This window comes from Equus przewalskii, chromosome 7, assembly GCF_037783145.1.
Source record: "Equus przewalskii isolate Varuska chromosome 7, EquPr2, whole genome shotgun sequence".
Taxonomy (NCBI): Eukaryota; Metazoa; Chordata; class Mammalia; order Perissodactyla; family Equidae; genus Equus; species Equus przewalskii.
In genome coordinates, this window is record NC_091837.1 from 45,513,278 (window position 1) to 45,532,641 (window position 19,364).

At 44.2% G+C, this 19,364-nt stretch overlaps 1 protein-coding gene and 1 long non-coding RNA gene across 28 annotated transcripts in view; one reads left to right on the plus strand and one right to left on the minus strand.

The window, feature by feature from the left end:
* DLGAP1 (DLG associated protein 1) overlaps positions 1-19,364 on the minus strand; it is an 843,303-nt gene that overhangs the window by 75,211 nt on the left and 748,728 nt on the right. For 22 of the 27 annotated variants that reach the window (XM_070629775.1, XM_070629776.1, XM_070629771.1 and 19 more), the window contains one exon: positions 264-637. In XM_070629775.1, coding sequence (XP_070485876.1) covers positions 264-637 — 374 coding nt within the window. The remainder of the gene's footprint in view (positions 1-263; positions 638-19,364) is intronic. The other 5 variants (XM_070629781.1, XM_070629779.1, XM_070629780.1 and 2 more) reach the window with 1 other exon arrangement.
* On the plus strand, positions 8,636-18,469 carry LOC139084835 (uncharacterized). Its single transcript, XR_011542628.1, has 2 exons — positions 8,636-9,065; positions 16,320-18,469. It is a non-coding gene; the product is annotated as an uncharacterized lncRNA (long non-coding RNA).

The window sequence follows — 19,364 nt, forward strand, 5'->3', positions numbered from 1 at the left end:
CTGTGTTCAGGTTTGCCTAATTATCCTAGACTTTATGTCACGCATTCAATTTAGAGAACAAAACTAATAGCTGCTGGTAATGCCCATAGATAAAATACTTGCATAATTTTTTTTGATCATATTTAACAATGTAGGGAGTCCAGAACCAGTAATTTGAAAATCTGGTCCTACATATAGCTATGTCATCCAAAATGGCAAGGTAGCAAATCTTCTGGAAAAAAAGAAGGGTTCCTATTTCAAAGGACAGAAAGGGAGGCTGTTACCTGTATCCCGATAGAGAGGCATCGATTTTTCTTAAAGTGATCCTTCTTCCTGTCCTCCGTGGTGACGGTGGCTATGGTGGTCGTGGTGGTGACAGTGGCAGGGTTGTTGCCCATGTGTTGGCTTGCAGGGCCGTGGATCTGGGCATTTGCGGCTTCGATGGCGGCTGTCAGAGCCTTCATACTGTCCAGGCTCTCCGTGGAGTTGCTCAGTCCAGACTGGCTGATAATATCTCCTCGCTGGCCCTGTCCATCCATGTAGGCATCCTGGGCAGACTCTGTGCTACTCTGGGCTGTGATAGAAATGAAAGGTTTCGTGGTAGTTCTGGGTGGGACTGGAGGTGGTGTCTTCTTATATGTTGTAATGCAAGATGACACTGGAAGACAGTGAAAACAAAGACACTGTGATTTCTGCATGGGTTGTAATTTCCGATATTGTAACTGACATCCATTGGAAATTAGGGCACATGAAACACACGAAGAAGACATTTAAGATGAGAACAAGTTTGTTGATAGGCTAAGCGAGATCCCTGCTTAGGGGGGATATTCGGGCCTCCTAAGAGAGGTGACACCCCCCCCCCCAAAATAGAGAGGAAAAAGACTGGAAAACACCAACCTCCCAGATGGAAGTTGCTGAAATGGAAATTCATATGAATCGACATAAAATAGACATGATTAGCCTTGTGTAGATTCTTCCCAGGCAACAGTGCACCCTGAGAGATAATATATACACATGCGTAAGTCCACAGTAGTGCCTGCCTTCTCAGCGCAATATTAAATATAGCTAATGTCAAACACGGGAACTCACCAGAGAAGATTCTGATGGTTGGTAATAAACATTGAAAAAAGAAAAGGGAAAGCGAAGAGGTTGTGAGTGTGTGTTCTCATCCTAATAGCAGTACCAAGTGCCTGGGGTGGAGGCGGAACTTTGTTCTGAATTTTTCTGTTGTTGTTTCTGAGCAGAACGACCCACTAAGAGGGAATACACTGTATAAGAGTATCCTACTGTAAAACAAATGTACACGCTAGTTTATACATCAGTGTGTGTGTGTGTGAGCCTACTCCCCAAAGGGCTGTCCTTCAGGGCGAAGGGATCAACTCAACAGCCTGAATCTGTGCCGTGAGGTGACCCTCCCTGTTTATTCCGGGTCCTCCCTGAGGCTTCAGCTGAAGCAGCCTCAAGACCCTCTCTCCAACATTGTAACCCTGAGGGTCTTGAAGAAGCGTTACCCACTGGTTTTCTGCTTTCCATTTGTGGGGCACAACGTAGGAAAATACAGATCAAAAAGAATGATTAAGTTTCCAGGGGGAATTCCCTCGCAGTGAAGAACAATTCCTTAACCAGCTTCCTAAAGGCTTATTTTGTCCCCTTAAAAACTGATTCAAAACTCTTGTGTTTCCATCACTTTCTCCCCAACCCTGTCTCCCTCCATTCATGCCTTTTCCACTCAGCTGGCCTCACTGTTGTTACCATAAATCAGCTCATCCTGACCATACAATCCTGACTCCCTGCCTATGGTTCCAGCTGCCGCTTGGGCCATCTCGCTGAAGGAAATACTCTCTTCGATATTTAGGATGTTTCCTGAGGCCACTCAAAGGAAGCATCCTATAATGAACAATAAACAGAAGGATCCTATTATGCTGTCCTGCTGTTCCACTGCCCTGTGATTTGGAGTAATTTCCTTAACCATAAAAGAGATAGGGACAGAAATGTTTGGCTGCTTCCCAGGAATTGCCCGATTTGAAAGAAAGGAAGACACAGATGTCACATTACAATATCATTTGTGCTCCGCGGGGTGCGTGTTAATATAAATAATACAAATGTAGCCACCTCTCAGTTACCTAGGATGGATGTCTGGCAGAGGCTCATGCCAGGAAAACCTTCTATTTAAGCTTATTGCATAAAACAAACCTCTTTACATTTGAACAGAGCTCAGCAATAAGCAGTCCCAAGAGGGAATGGGACCAGTGGAGGCTCACAGACCCTCAAGGTGGAGAGCCAGGAGCAGAACCCGTCTGGCCTCAGGTTCTCCCACTCGGCCACCGGGATGCTTCGGGCTAAGTAATGCAAGCCCGTGCATTGTTGATGTTTCACCTCACTCAATTTAGTTTCAGGCGCCATAATCACATGGAGCTATTTTCTGCTTCCTAAGAAGGTTTGAACAGGACAGCCCTGCTCAGGCTCTGTCTCTGTCATTCATCTGAAGACGAGAGCCAGTGGGAGGGGGATACTGTCTGTCTATTCAAATCTGATGAAACCAGGTCATTTCATTACCTCTCCTAAGACAAGTCTTTACAACGTGAACTCATTATTTTGTTCAAAATACACTCTCAGGACATTTGGCCCACTAGATTCCAAAGAAACTAAATGCCACATTTTAATATCAAATGGCTGATCTTTCGGATTATTTACTGCTTGTTAGTTACCCTTAATTTCTTCTTTCAGTGTGGATAATCAAAATTGGACAATGCAGCCAAATATAGTATCATTTCATTTGCTGTGATTTATAGCAAAAAGGCTGCCGTGATGTGATGTGTGATATGGAGGTGGAGGGGTCACATTACTTCCAGGGTTGTGACTGAACTTGGGGACACTCCTTGGGGCCAACTGCAATTTGGCGCCATCTGATGGCTATTGTCAGCTCCTCTTCAACATCAATAGGGATAACTAGGTATTTGGCTCAACCAGGACTTGCAGGACAGCAGCAACAATGCTAGAAGTACATGACAGGGAGACGGGACAGGGAGAATACTGGGGACACGACTTCCTCAACAGGCTGGCCCAGCCCCAATGCCCCAAAGAGGTGAGAATTCGAGATTGCCTCACTTCGAATTAGGGATCCAAATAGAGGACAGGAACCAGTGGCCATGGTATTATAGCCCAAGCTTTCTTATGAGATTTTACGGCAGTGTGGAGCTGGGCACAATTCTGCCAGAGTCATACTCAAAGAAGCACCAACTGTCAGTTATCAATAGGAATTTAAAAGGAATTCAAATCTTTAAGATTGCTTTTTTTTTTGGAGGAAGATTAGCTCTGAGCCAACATCTATCACCAATCCTCCTCTTTTTGCTGAGGAAGATTGGCCCTGAGCTAATATCTGTGCCCATCTTCCTCTATTTTATATGTGGGATGCCTGCCATAGCATGGTTTGATAAGCAGTGCATAGGTTTGTGCCCAGTACCTGAACTGGAGAACCCCGGGCCACCAAAGCAGAGCATGCAAACTTGACCACTGTGCCACCAGGCCAGCCTCAAGATTGCCTTTTGAAGGAGAAGAAAGGAGATCCAACATACTACTCACTTCTCAGAATCCCCTTGCTTCCTTTGCACCAATTCTTTTACATCCGAGGCTGCTCCAGAAACATATTCAAGTAAATCCCCCACTTCTTCCCAGCATCACTCTTTCCCAGCTTTGCAGGCTAAATCCTAAACTCTTTCTTCTCTCCTAAGTTTTTTTTTCTTTTTTTTTTTTTTTTAATTCTACTCTCAGGATTCAGCAGCGTGAATGATTTAGACCTCCACTGAGGTCTGAGTGCCAGGAGGCATGGAGCAGAGTGAGGCTCAGGAGGGTGAAACACAAGTTAATAAATCTTGTCTGGTTAAGACAGAAAGAAAATGAGTGGTAGACAGTAAGTGAAACATGTCATTTGTTGAAGAGTCACATTCTCAGAAAGGTTGGTTTAAACACACAAGAGCTGTGCCATCAGTGGACAAATTGATAAAGAAGACGTGGTACATATATACAAGGGAATACTACTCAGCCATAAAAAAGATGAAATCTTGCCATTTGCAACAACATGGATGGACTTTGATGTATTATGCTAAATGAAATAAGTCAGACGGAGAAAGTCAAATACCTTATGATTTCCCTCATAAGTGGAAGATAAAAACAACAACAACAACAACAAAGAAACACATAGATAGGGGCCAGCCCGGTGATGCAGTGGTTAAATTCACATGTTCTACTTCAACGGCCCCGGGTTCGCCAGTTCGGATCCCGGGTGTGGACATGGCGCCACTTGTCAAGCCATGCTGTGGTGAGAATCCCACATATAAACTAGAGGAAGATGGGCACAGATGTTAGCTCAGGGCCAGTCTTCCTCAAAAAAAATAAAAAGAAAGAAAAAACAAACACATAGATACAGAGATTAGACTCATGGTTACCAGAGGGTAAAGGGTGGGGAGGAGGATGAAAAGGGTAATAGGACACATGTGTACGGTGACAGATGATAATTAGTCTTTGGGTAGTGAACATGATGTAATCTAGAGAGAAATCGAAATATAATGATGTACATCTGAAATTTTTACAATGCTATAAACCAATGTGATCTCAATAAAATAAATAAATAAACCAAAAAAAAAAAGAGGAGAAAAAAGATACATTAGAAGAAATCTCTTGGATAAAAATTTGAAATTTTTTCTCAAAAAAACCCAGAATGCTCTTTTTATTTGAGTAGAACTTGAAAAAGAAATGACTTTGTATTTTGACCATTATTATTGCTTTCCTTGCCCTGATACATTTATCTGTTCATTTTAAATAAAAGGATATTTTTTCCTTCTCTGGTGCTGAGGGTATAGAACCCCAGCTCAAAGGTGGCCCAGAGGGCTCCCAGCTGTCTAGGAGAAGAGTGAGCAGGAGGAGTTCCAGGTTTGAATGGCGTCATTTTCATTGAGATGATACTGCAGAGCACAGATGGGCCAGAGACTGGTTTTTACATTTGAGTTAGGAAGTTATTTAAAAAAAAAGTCACAGAGAAAACAAATGAGAACAAATTCCTATCCTATTTCAGCTTCTAGGTGACTGTTCATTCGATATTGTCTATATTTGCACAGAAAGATAATGCCAGTGTGGTAAGCCTCAGGAAGGCCTGTGCCAGGAATTATTCTTTTCTATTGTGGTAAATGTTTTCCGGAAGCATCTACACTCTCTTATCACTCTGGTGACCCTTTGTGATCAAGAGCACACATGTCAGGTGGCCATAAAACGGAGGTGGGATCAAACATTTTTTGTCAATACGTTCTTGCTGGCTAAGCTAATCAGTCACATACTACAAAGCTATGTTGAGGAATTACTTACCAGTTCTCGGTTACTGATTTTTGGAAATGCTTTCAAATATGAGAACAAGCCCATAAGGAACGACAAATAAAAACATGAACCGACAACAAAAGAATTCCAAAATATGCATATACACAGAGTTGTACAGCAGTCAAGCAACACCTTTTTGATGTCAGTAAGTTATCCTAAGTCGTTAGTAACCACAAAGCAAGCTGCGATCTGATCTGATCGGCCTTCAGTAGCCGCAGGCTTCTACACAGAAGTCTTGCTCAAAGCTGTCTGGGATTTGCTGTAAGTTGTATCAGAGTCCGCTCTTACTGAGCTGAAGACCACCAGAGAGAGAAGGGGGCTGCCTCAGCTCCCTGGCTAGTTTCTGTTGAGGGCAAAGGTCTCCGACTGGGTGATTTGGTCCAGCCGAAAAGCAGTTTAACAAACCCTCAAAAGGAAGTGCTTTATTAAAAGGGGGATTTAAAAAGCTGAATGGGGTTAACAGTAGGGTGCTAGAACCGGCTCTCGTTGCTAAAGTCGACTTTGCAAATCTCTGCCCAAGTCTGTGTTCAGTGACATTTCACTGATAGCTTGAAACTGACCTTGGTGCCAGTGTTTACACCATGGAAATTGACAGATGCTGTAAGTAAGTAGGTGTCTCCCCAGAGAGCCACCGTTAAGCATTTCCGGCACACCTCTGCCCGCAGAGTCGTGCTACTCAAAATGTGGTCCACAGATAGATGTCGATTCACAAAGTATTTGATGGGTGTGTAGTGAGATACAGTGTGAAAACTGAGAGTAAGCTTTTCGACACTTGTATAGCAATTTCACAGAATATTTTGTTGGTTGAACCTACAAAAAACCGTGGGCTTGTTTTTTGTGCACCTGGGTTTTTTTATTTTCCTTTTTCTAATAATTCATTTTTATTGCATTTTACCAAAGTATTGATCTGCAACAGATTGGGCATCAAACAAACACTCAAACAAACCGGTCCCTCACCAGAGACGCTTTGAGAAGCACTGATAACGGTGCACCTGCAAATCCAGTGGACAGGGCAGAGGCGCTGCACGTGAGGTTAAGAACTTATTAGCGAGGTAACGGGAAGTTACAGGCTGCTTCAGAAAGCAAAATGATGTGAAGGGGCCAGAAGAGAAAAAAAGAAATGTGGAAGGACCTAAACGTGGGACACAAAGGGACTCCTGCACAATACAGGATGGGAAGAGCGGACTTGTGGTTTTAACAGAAGGTAATCTATTTCTATGAAGGTGTGTATGACTAGAAGTCTGATTTCCAGAACACTGGAAGGATCATTGTGCTGCATTTCATTCTGGACCCTTCTCTTTAAGGGGGGAATTGCAGGGTGCTCCGAGGAGACAGAAACCATAGGTTATAAGGAGTGGTTTAAGAAAAGGGGATGTTTAGTTTTCCAGAGGATGAAGACAGAGGGGTTTTCAATTGTTTTGAAGGCTACTGTGTAGAGCATGGCATGCACTTGTTCTTTGTGAGACTCCGTGGGAAATCATAGAAGTAAAAGCTCAGGGAGGCATCAAGAATAATTCCTTAGTAGTCAGGTGTCCAAAGACTGACTATGGGGACCTCACCGGGAAGTGAGCTCCCAGTCCCTGGAGGAGTTCAAGCACAGACCAGCTCATCTTTTGGCTGGGAAGTTATTGAAATTGTACCACCATCTTGAGGGGACCTGAAGTAAATGACAAGATTTCTTTCAAACTGGAGCTCCTGTGGCTTTATGAATATAAATAAAACCTAGAAAATAATTTGAGAAAAGACGCATTGAGAACGATACTAAATAGAAGGAAGCCAAGAGAGGAAGCCAGGGAGAGCCTCCAACAAGGCTGTTTGGTAGCAGTGACGAATGTTCCGGCATCCTGGGAACGCATTTTGGCACAGAGGAGGCAGAACTGCTAATAGAGAGGTTTGCTACTGCTGCTTCCAGTCAAGCGGGCCCAGGAGTTCTGAGCTTACAATGAATAGCGGAGGTTGTGCTCCGCAGGGTGGGGTGCTACACAGGCTGGACTCCCCCACCAACACCAGACAGATCCCTGGTCCGGGCTCGAGTCCTTCACAGGACAGAAGCACAAACCCAGGTGAAAACAAAGACGATGAGATGGAGAATCAGTGCAGACACCTGATGCGCCATTAGATCAATCTCGTCACCAGGGAGGAAGGAAGAACACAGCGTGCTAAGAATTTAACAGACATGGTCCTAGGACAGGAAGATCCCACTACCGGCATTTGTTTGATGGTAAGACTGAGGCTCAGAGCAGATTACTGACTTCTCTAAGTCACACAGCTACAAAGTGGGAAAGTTAGCATACTCAGGGCTCCAAATCCCACCTCTTTTCATTCACCCAAACCACCTGTATTTATCCCCCCATTAAACCTTCCATTTAAACACCTTGTCCAGTTAAGCATAACGCTTTCCATGAGAAACTGCTCCCAGAACAGTACTTGGTGCCCTGCAGGAACTCCTCAAAGGTCTGGAGAATGAATGAATTTGGAGTGGTCAACAAGGGGTGCACCAGCTGCAACTTTAAAAATACGGCAAAAAACGAGAAACTCCACAAAACAAACTACACATGGAAAAATGGCTCCGTTTTCTCAAAATATTTACAGCTTAACATTTACAGGCCACCCAAAGTGTGGTGGCCAGTGGTCCGTGCCCTGCCGGCCCCACGGGGAGAAGGCGAGATGAGAGGGCTGTTGGGGTGGGGAGCCGGGTTTCTCCTAGCCTGCTCTCCGGGTTAGTTTTGGCTCAAGGGACATGGCTATGAGAATGACTTCCACCAAAGGCACCCTCCTCCACGGAAACCACAAAGACTGGCAAACCTTTTCTCCATCGAAGTAGAAAAAAGCGTGCTTGTGTGAGCGTGCAGGAAGAGGAGAGGGAATGTGGACAGAGAGGGAGGGGTGGTGTAATAACTCTTGTAGTCATAAGACTCGCCAGTTGGTAGTTACTTGTATTCCAGACACTTCCTAATGCCAGACAAATGCCCCAAGCCCCGGCATGTCTGGCTCCGAGATCTATTGAACTGATAGCAGCCGGCTCTTGTGGGGAGAACAGATCTCTCAGGGAGCCGTGCTCTGCAGCTAATCAAACACGACATTGTTCTCGGAAGGAAGAATGGAAACATTTGTTTCAGAGTCACAACTTTTTTTTTTTTTAAAGAGGCACCCAAGTTATTTTAACAAGTTGCTACAAACCTTGGGCTCCCTGAGGTGAGGCTCTTGCATACAGTGCATGTACTGTACCAAAATCCAGGGAGGGAGGGATCAGAGAGTTAGTCATTAAAAAAGAAAAAAAGCCCCAGGCACTTCATGCCTGGAAATGATGTCAGACGCAGCCACTCCTCTGTAAGAACTACAACCAAACAATGCTCGGGCGATCCGCGCAGCTGCTCGCCAAATGTCAGCGCCAGCTCGGTCCAAAGAGCTTGAAAGCCACCAAGCTGACGCTGTGTGCTGTACCTTTTTCGCCCACATTTTCCCCAAGCACTCTCAGGAACCTGGCAACAGGTAACGTGGCAACCTTTGCTTGTAAAATGGCAAGCAGCATAATTTCAGAGAACAAATGGATTTTTTTAAAGCCAGCTGCCATCTCCCCCACGACCTCTCCCCCAACATCCCAACCGAAGGGCTGAAAAAACAAAATATTACCGTTGGCAACCCTACTCTCGAGTACCCCCTGGTGGCCAATCTCGGAACATCACTGATGTACCTTGAAATCGCTGCTCAGCTCCAAGGTAAGTCAGGCTATGGAAAGGGGTGGACATCTTTGCTGCATTGTCTTCCAAAAAATATAGAGAGTGGAAGTCAAGACTCAGAATGTCTTGCTTTTTAACTTATCACCTTAACAGAAATTTCACCCTAGCTGCAGGATAACATCTCTGGGTTGAGGATGCCGATCTTTTTTTTTAAGCAGCAGCTAGGATCACATTTTTTGTTTGGTGACAAGTTGAAAAGCAAGAGCTGCTGTAGCCGTTTGGTTAGGCGGATGGCAGTGAGGATTGATAGGCAAGAAACTGAGGATTCTCACTGGGTGGGACTGCATTTTCATTTTTATCTGAATTTGTAGGTTGTATGTACACAGAAAACTTTTTTCTCTCAGGTAGCAGCATTTCTAATATGCCTAGCCAGCTTCCAGTTAGTCTGTTTGCAAGGATTACTTAGGATTTCCCAACTGCAGGCCTAGCTTCCTGGAGAGCATGCCTTGCAGCCCCACCTTGGCTCTTTTATCTCCGCGTGGGGCAAACACACCGAGATGCCAAGGGCAGGATTTCTAACCAGTCTTCCTCCTCTCACTGCTCCTTCGTCTGAGCCGTCTCTGATTTGGAGGAATGACCACAGTTGTGAGCTGTTGGTAGCTCCAGCCAGTCACAGGGACATCTGTTCTTTTTCCCTCTCTGGAAATGTTAACTGGAAACTAAGAAAGAGCTTCAGATCAAAGTAACTGTTCTCTTCAGAAAGTTCCATTAATTAACCAAATTAAAGGAAGTTAAATGATGTTTAGAGGAAAGTCATTTTAGAAGGCCCAGGTCCAGGGACTGAGGTCTAAAGCTTCTAATGTGGACTTTTAATGAAGCTTGGCAACAAGTTACATAATAATAGAAATTGAGGGTTGCGTATCTAAAACCAGTTGTTGCCCGAAATCAATCATTTGAGAACATCTTGAAAGGAGACAGACATTTGGCTAGTATTTGCCTAGACCATTTAATACTAAAGATGAAAAACCTGGGGCTCTGAGTAAGAATCATTTGACCAGACGCTAAGGTGAGTCATAGTCTTCATAGAACAGGCACAAATGTTGAAGTCAGGATGTTGAGAACACCAGGCTTACTAATTTGCAAGGCACGGCTGTTGCTTCCAGTGGGGAATGCCATCAGGATTTCACGGCTCATTTTCCCCGGCCTTTCCAACAGGTGCTACTGAGTCATCCATGGACACAAGTGACTGCCCTGGCAGTTCCGTCTGTTAGGATTAAATTTCCATTTGTTCCATTACTTTATGAAGTGATTTCTAACACTGAATCAGATATATCACTTCCTCTAGGACCTAGGGATTTTTTTTCAATGTTTGTAATATTTCTATGTTTTTCAAAATTTGTCCCAGCCAGGTCTGCAGGTCTTCCTGGGTTGAATGGACTGTTTACAGCAGGGGAAGATTCAGGGCCCAAGGTCAGGGTTACAGAATTATATAAGGTTTCCTGTTTGGGCAGCTGCTCTACCAACTCCTCAGGTTAGGGCGGACGAGGTCTTGTTGAAAGACAGCTTGCCCAGGAGGCCTGGAGTAGCAATGGGTGCCAGGAGTGGGGCAGGACATTTTTCTTTTAAGCTTCTCATCAACCAGCTTTCATTTCTTGTCAGATGTCACTTCTAAGCAATACTTTCCTACATTCTCTGTTAGGTGAATTTCTTTTTTCTTGACCACCCTGAGAGAAAAGAGTTAGTTACGGATGTAAGAGTCACAAGGTCAGGCACAGCTGTCTATTTTATTCATGATACAGCCACAGTACTTAGAACACGCATGACACATAGTTGTGCTGTGGTAAATACTTGTTACATCAAGGAATGAACAGGGATGAGAAGAGACTTCCTGGAGAAAACGAAAAAGGGACTAATAATCAGGAAAAGGAGGTCACTTGGGTAGAAGTAAAAAGCCATTCTCTGTGACCTTGGATGTTGCAATATAGTCTGTCACCAATGCCTGCTTCTGATGGCTTTGGCCAAGAGCAGTTGTGATTGGCCAACTTTTCACATGGAGCTGGTATGTGAAAGTCCAGCCTAACATCAGCTGAAACCAGCTGGTCCTACAGCTTATCCACCTAATTCCCTCCATCCTCGCTGCTTGGCTTTCCCCATGGGCACTGAGCAAATGGCCATGTGAAGGACCCATGATGCTAAATGCCCTTTCCCAGAGCAGCTGCCTTTCTTCTCCTTAGTCCCTTTCACTCTTTATTATTCTTTGCTCTGTCCGCTTATACAAGATGGGTACCTGAAAGCCAAGAACTTTCTTTACCTCCTGGTCTCACTTCATGAGAATTAGTATCACCTGCACAATGGGACCTGGAGCCTGGAATACAAGGAAGAATCTGGATTGGAATCAAACAACCAAACAGGAGGACTCTCACACCATGTCGCTGTGAACAAAGCAGAACTCAAGTGTACCTAAGCGCGAGGCTGTCAGAGTAGCTGACTGTCTCTAGATGGGAGCAAGGTATCGGGCACACACATTGCCAACTTGTCCTCCTTGAGAAAGTGAGATGCCTGTGCAGGGTGAGTGGCCTGCGTGTAAAGCAGGGGAGGTCTCACCTAATGAGAGTCCAGTCAGGCTTTGTCCTAGGTGAAACTCCAGGCTGGGTTCATCAGTAACCTGCTCACTGGCAGACGCTCTGGGCTTTGGAGAGTGAGCAAAGCAGCCCGAGGCTGCTACCCATGGGACACAGTGCCTGGAGGGAGGGCTTGACCCTGAGCAGAAGCTTTCGCACAAGGCAAACTCAAACCCCCAAACCTGGGAAAACAGGATGTGTGGGGAAGCAGAGAAGCAAGAAAATGCATCCACCATTCCTTCCTGTTGGTTTCAGGATGATGAGGACTAATTACCTGGGTCTGGAGAGCAGGGCACGTGGGAGGCCACAGGAGGCCCTGGTCTGTGTAGTTACGCAGTTAATTATTCATCCTACTCCTTTCCTCTGTCCTCCCTCAAAACCCCCTTTTCAAAAGAAAAACAGGAAAAACATCTGGATTAACCTGTGGAATACTGTTTTTTATCAGCCCACTCGCCCAGGAAGGATACCAGCCCCTTATTAACAATCAAATAACAAAATCGGCACTTTAAAATGATACCTCATTATCCAACTGTGTCCCTGACAGATGAGGACACCCATCTGGAGAAGAACCTGTCCAGGTGTCCCCCAGGGCTCTTTCTGTCTGCACCACCCTGCAAACACAGTTCAGCCTTCACAGTTAGTATGTACAGGGCCACTTAAAGACTGCACTAAAAATTCTACTTTACAATTGGCTTTTTGTCATTTGCCAAAGTTAAATAAAAATAACCTAGGAAATTGACGAGGCCAGCACGAAACTATCATTTTACTCTGTCCCCACCATTGTCTTCACTCATTGCCTTTAATAAAGCCACCTGCTGTACCTATAATCCCAGTTCCGCAAGTGATAGGAGGCTGGAGAGCGTGGGTTGCCCATGTTCTCCAGAGTGGAATCCGACTGGAACCTGGTTCTTCCCATCTAAGCCCCCTACTTATCTTACATAGAGCTGCCTTATACTTCTGACTTAAGATTCTCCTTTGAACCCTTGTGAGAATATCTGCGTCCAAAGCCTTATTTGAATCTCTTAATCAAATGTGCTTGGAATTCAGAACTTTTTGGATTGTAGAAAGCTAATATACATGACACACCCCAGGGGTCTGGGGCAGCACCCCTCAATCACGTGCCCTGACCTGTCTGTCTGCAGGAAGAGGAAGAAGAGTCACGCTGCAAGTAGTTGCAAGGTCAGGTTTAGGCCAATGGCTTTCGGAATTTCAGGAGAAGGAATGACGTCCACCCACTCCTTCAGATGCCGTGGAGCAGGAAGCGCTCCCACTGGAGACTTCCTCCTTCAGAGGCATCTCAGGTCCTGGAATCAGAGCTGTGTCCCAACCAAGCCCATGTGGAGGATGACAGATGGGTGCTGACAAGGTAGTGGTGGGCTTGGCATTGTGAGTGGGCAAGCTTTCTATATGTTTAAGGAAAAGAGGAATCCAAGATCAGATTTGGTCATGCGTCTGACATTGTCTCTCTTTCCGTGACTGTGTTGGAATTCTGGGTGTTCAGACAGTGTGCTTCATACACCGTACTCAGAACATCCTTTTTGGGTTTTGTTGTAATGGTAATAGGGGTGCTAGTAGGGGCTTTTAACTGGCTTCTTCCCTCAAGGTGGAATGACGTTTATATAAATTACAGAATGGGGTAGTCTGATGTGTTCTTCTGGATAAACACTTCATATTTGCAAGGTTGTGTGTGTGTGTGTTTTTAATTCCTCCTTTTCATCCTTCTCTTCCCTATTCTCAACCCCTACCTTCAAGCTATAGTCTGACTCCACAGCAAAATAACCAAAACCAACCTTTCTTTGGCCCCACTGTAATTTGTACTGACAGGCGGGTGGCTCTGTGCTGGGTCCAGGCAGGGCACCGTGCTAAGTTGATGCAGCTCAGGACACATCAGCCTTAAAGTTTATCTGCAAGGGCGCTCTTCACGCATTAAAGCACCATCTCGTACACACAGTGCGAAAATCATTTTCAAAATGTGCGTTTTTATACCACATTTCCAGCCTAAAAGATAATCGAGATATACTCCACGTAACATAGCTCGAATGAAAGAATCAACCGATGTGTGAGTAGACATGTTCGTGAACTGCAGACAGGAGATCAAGCACCAGAAAGCTCTACTATCTCAAGCCAGCAATGAGCTGTCTCCTGGTATGGATAGCATTCTACTTGTCAAAAGTAACCACGGAAAGTAAAGTCTCTACAATTGATTACTTTGGATTTCTACTGTCATAAGGAAAGGGTTTTATTAAGCATCAACTCTTTGAAAGAGACACTATACCCACTGCAAATCGGCTGAGCCAGAGGATGTTAAAATATCCCGTTTGCTGTGTTTGGGGCTGAGGTTGGAATTTCATGTTCGTTTTACGGGATTGCTGGTGGTTGCAATTTACACTGTGCCTAATTATGGTTGCGATACAACTGCTGAAGTGCGAAGGTGCAGGAATGCGGAAGAGCTAGAGGAAACCAGCGCTAGTCTTTGGATCAAAATTAACCACAAAATTAACTGCCAATAAAGAGTTGGGAAATGGATCACACGGAAGGGAAGTCTGTGGATGGCCGCTGCTCAAAGGTTCAGCTACTTTGCAGTGGCCGATAACCTTGTCAGGTCTCCAGATAAAGGCACGTCTTGTCACCCTCCAGCACCTGGCTGAGAGGTAATAAAACGGTTGCCTTATCTGCTAAGGGTGGAGTTAGTCAAACCTCAGCCCGGGGTAATTATAAACTGAAATTGCCTGTCATTTGCAAAAAAAAAGGGGTGGAAGGGAGAAAGGAAAAGAGCTTCAGGCAGGAAATTGTGTTTGTCGCTCTCCTTGGATTTTAAAAAGAAAGTAAGCAAAACAGCAAGAAGTTTTCCAGGGAGTGAGAAAAACAGCCAGGCTCGGCTGCCCTCTCCCGGGGGGACAGGATGGCTGACAGCTCAGGCCTACGTGACAGTCTAGTAAAGAGGCTCAAGCTGATGAAAAGCCAAGAAATCTTCTTAGGAGCCTTCCTTTCTAAATGTAAATGACTGAGTCAGGGCTTTGCTAAGGAGGGAAGGAAGTGAGAACCACACCGAGTGACTCATTCAGCGCTGTTAGCTCCGGCAGTTGGATAAAAAGTTTTAGCAAAAGCAGCAACAAATCTACTTTAAATACTAGCACAGTAAGGAAATTCCTCGCTTTCAGGCTGAATGCCATCCACACAAAGGAGCTCCTGTTGACATCTCATTTACAATCTCCCCCAGGACACAGATGAGGCCATTTCAATAAACCCGGCTCAGAAACACCTATTGTTCAAAATCTTCAACTAGCAACAGGCTACCACCACTCCCTATTGTTTTGTAAAATAAAAGATTGAGAAGGAGAAGGATTGGGACTGTGGAAGCCAAGAAAAGAGGAAGGGAAAAAAGTCCCTTTGACCTGATGCTGTTGGAGAGCGTGCACGGAGGATAAAGTTAATGGATTTCCATTTTTATAAGGAGTGCATAAGAAATGCCGTTTACATTTCTGAACTAGTGGTTGTGAATTCTAAGTTCGATGCCAACCTTGAGTGTAAAGAAGCCAGCTCCGGCCAACAGGTTTGGTCAGTGAAAAGCCAGAGGCTACCCTTACCCGAACCTCAGCCTTACAAAAGCCCTGACAGCAGCCGCAGCAAAGCTGCAGGTGAGTCTTTGATCTGGGCTGTTTCCCCGGGATTTATAGCCCAACTTGCCTTCTTTCCCAGCAGAATTTTCAGACTCAGCACACAGCCCGTGCCTCTCCGTGAGTGATTTCCTCCTTTCCGCTGCCACCATTTTGCTCCTTTTAGTAAAACTTGAACACTTTCTGGAGTTATGTAATGCAGTCCTTCGATGGTTTTTCTTCAGATATGCCTCAAACTAAGGGATATATTTGCGTTTACCAAAACCCCCACAATTTACCAAAAAGCTCACTGGCATTTCTCAAGTGCTCAGTGTTTTTACCCTCCTAATAGGTCTTCCAGTTAACATCTCCTATCTCAGCAAATGACACCTTTATCTCCCCAGAGTTCAAGCCAAAACTCTGGGCATTATCTCTGATTCTTTTGGTTCCTTCTCTCCTCGCTCTTAAATTCCTCTGGACTCATTCCACATCCTTCTGTCTATCTTTCTGTTTCCCTAGATCCTATTATCTCCTCTCTGGAGGATCACAGCCATTTCCTAACACAAAGTTTCTCAAACTACCAGTTGAGACTTAATAATGGGTCCTCGGATCAATTGAGGTGGGCCGTGTCATTTCACCATTTAAAACATGAAATAGATTAGAAAATGTCAGAGTGTATCCAACAGAAAAAGTAAATGTTGTTTCACGAAACTCATTTCAGCGTGTGTTCAGATCTCTAGACATTCTGGGCAGAAGGTAAAATGTATTTTGTTTTTGGAGATTGGACTGGTGGTTACCATTGGGGAAGGGGGGAGGGGGGAGGGCAAAAGGGGTGATTAGGGTCACATGTGAGGGGATGCACTATAATTAGTGTTCGGGTGGTGAACATGATGTAATGTATCCAGAATTTGAAATATGATGTACATCTGAAAAAAATTAAAATTAAAAAAAAAGCTAAGAAAAAAAGAAAAAGGAAAAAAATGTATTTTGTTTGTCAAAATACTTTGAGAAATACGTTTCTAATTGGTCTCACTGGGCTGTCTTGTCCCTGCTTCCAAATGGACGTGCACACTTAGAGCGAGAGTTAAAGACGCTGAACAGACCCCGTGCCTCCAGCGACAGGTCTGCCCCGGGACGCAGCCTTGCACCTCGGGAGCTCCTGGACACCTCAGTTCCTGCTCCTCTTTCAGGTCTCAGAACTGTACGTCTTCCTAACCCCTTTTACCTTCAGTTATTCAAACCGTCAAGTTCCCCGCCTTTGCAAATGGCTTTCCCTCTGTACAGACAGCCCCTCCTCTCTTCAGGTATGAGCTAGGTGTCACCTCTTCCAGGAAGACTTCTGGAATGTCCTTCTAAATGCCTCTCCTAGTGCTCATTAGAGTGTTCCATGTTTTATCTCACAGAGCACTTATTCCATTATAATTATCTTCTTAATTCCCTACTAGACTTTAAGATCCAAGTGGGCATTCAGTGAATATTTGTTGGATAAATATTGTGCATCGAATGTTTCACATCTTACGCAGTTCATATTTCCTTCCTACAAACCAGTTTGGATAGTTATTATAAAGGATCTTATCTCTATTTCTCAAAGCTTTAGTTTTCATTGTTTTACACTTCAATATCTCGTGTTCATTTGCTTTTCAAATATACCCTAATTAATTTTCAAACCCACTGGACTCCACTTAAAAATCAAAACAATACGATTTGGAGACAGCTGTTGGATTTCTGGCTGGTCACTGACCTCTCTGAATCTCAGATTTTTCATATATAAAAGGAAGGGCAGAACTCAATGATCTCTAAGCTCTCTTCCAGCCTGCTACTCTGAACTTTCTCCTTTTAAGGACCAGAGAGGTTAAATGACTTTCCCAAGGTCAAACAGCTTTTCAGTGGCAGGATATTGTTTGCCTTTCTAAAGATTTTTGACTGCAAGCAGCAAACATAAAACAAAAATGTTTCCTGGAAACTGATAGTGCCACTAACAAGTTTGTGTGAAAAAGAATCATAAAATTAAAGAAAAAGAGGACTTAAAAAAAACCCCAAAACCCAACAACATACATAATGGATTCCTGCCTAGGCAGGTGCCAACATTTTTAAAAACAGTCTCACTACTGTTTGTTATTAGATGGGGAGATGTTCAGATTTCCTCTTAAAATTAGAAGTGAAAAATTAAAGAATTTTGCACATCCTGACCCCTTGTAGTGGCCATTCCATGGAGGCACAAGGAGCAGATACAACCTTCCTGAAGGTGCCAACGAGAGCATCCTTCTGCTGAGGCCCTGGGACCCTGACCCAGCCTGACTCTCAAGAAAAAAGCTGTAATTCACCAGGATGAGATCTGGCCTCAGATCATGTAACCCTCCCCCATCCCTCCCCTGCCAGAACTTTCGGAAGAAGTCCCTGCTATCAAGGACAGGCTTGCGTCATTTCCTTACGTTACAGAGTTTGGGTTTAGATAACCTACTCTATAAAGTAGAAAGCCAACAAACAGAAATACACCCCGTTAGGGAAAAAAGGAAACAAAAGTAACAGCGATATGACTTATTTCTTTTTCCTAATGTGATATGTTGTACTCTATATTTATAAGCCAGTGTATGCATTTGTTTTTTGCATTTTTCCCTCTAGACCGACCAGCAGTAGCTCGCCTTTGTTTGACAGAAAATTATGCTAAAAAGACATTGACACTGAAGTGAATTCTTACTGAAGTACATTTTATTTGTCTCTCCTGACATTTTCACACCTAACAACTTAGCGTTTCCAGAATACTATCTTTTACACATCTTTATGCCCGTGGCAAATACTGTTGTTTGCTTTCTCATGACCGCCCTCCTTGCTAACGAGACCTCAGTGCTGTTGACTTTTCCAGGCAGCCATGACTTTTCCGGGAAGTGGGCCCCTCCTCGATTCGGAGGATGAATCTTCACTGGTATAGGAGACAAAGGGATGGGAAAGGAAGTCTGATGGGAATGCTTCTGGGAAGGTTACTTCCTTACTTAAAGCAACACAAGGCAGGGACATCACTTTTCTTCCTCTGGACATTGTCCTCAGCAAGAGACGGCCTGAACTGGGGCTGCCATGGGGGGGACCACAGAAGCATCGGCCTAGGAAGACAAACCCACACTGAGGATAATGGTGGAGAGATGGAAAAAAGCTGGTTTTGATAAATTTGTTGGCTGCCTTACCTCTAGACTTCCTATTATTTGACAAAATAAATGCCTTTACCATCTAAGTTGCTTTGATTTTATTTTTAAAATTTTACTTATTTGTTTGGCTTGGCATTTACACGACGACTTTAAATATGCTACGTGTCTTTCCTTTCTTGGAAAACTGTTTCGTTCATCAAGATTCACTTCATTTGTTTTCCATTAGCACCTCCTACGTGTATTTATGAGAGAACCCATCACACTTGTTATAATCCCGTTCCAATGCTTTTGAATGAAAGGGGAGGAAAATTAGTGATCAGGTAGATCTTTATTTATTACTCTACTTACATGTTGGATTCAATGATTCTATATGGCAAATTCTATTACACAAGGTGTTATCAGAGCAAATTTTCTTTATTTCAAAGAGATTCTTACCCTTGGTGGCCCAACTTCCTTCAGTACAAATCCTGACCAGCCAATTACAGGCCGCGTGACCTCAGCTGATTCAACTGTCTTATCCTGTTTCCTTATCTATTGAGTTAGAGTGATGACATCGATGATCTCACAGTGTGATGACATGAATGAAGAAGTTACTATAGTGTAAGGTGACACACTGTGGCACTTATATATGACACACAGGAAGTGGGCTCTTTTCCTTTTCCTCTCCTTCCCATCGTATTAATTGATACAACGAAATTCAAATATTACGAAAACCATCCTGAAAACTCCCTGAGGGGATTTTCCCTGAGAGGGGAAATTATATCCTTTTCAGATGTTTGGGTTTCTGCAGCATGAAGAGCCCTGCAGGAATGTTACATGTGTAAGTTCACATTTTAGGATGCCTTTCCCTTGTGTTTAATATTAAAACTTCATCTTATCGCTCTGGTCTCAACTTACAAGTCCTCCCTTTAGAGAGGCCTTCCTTGCCCACCCCACTTCGAGCAGTCCCACACTCTCCCACCTCAGCCCTGTAGCCGCCCA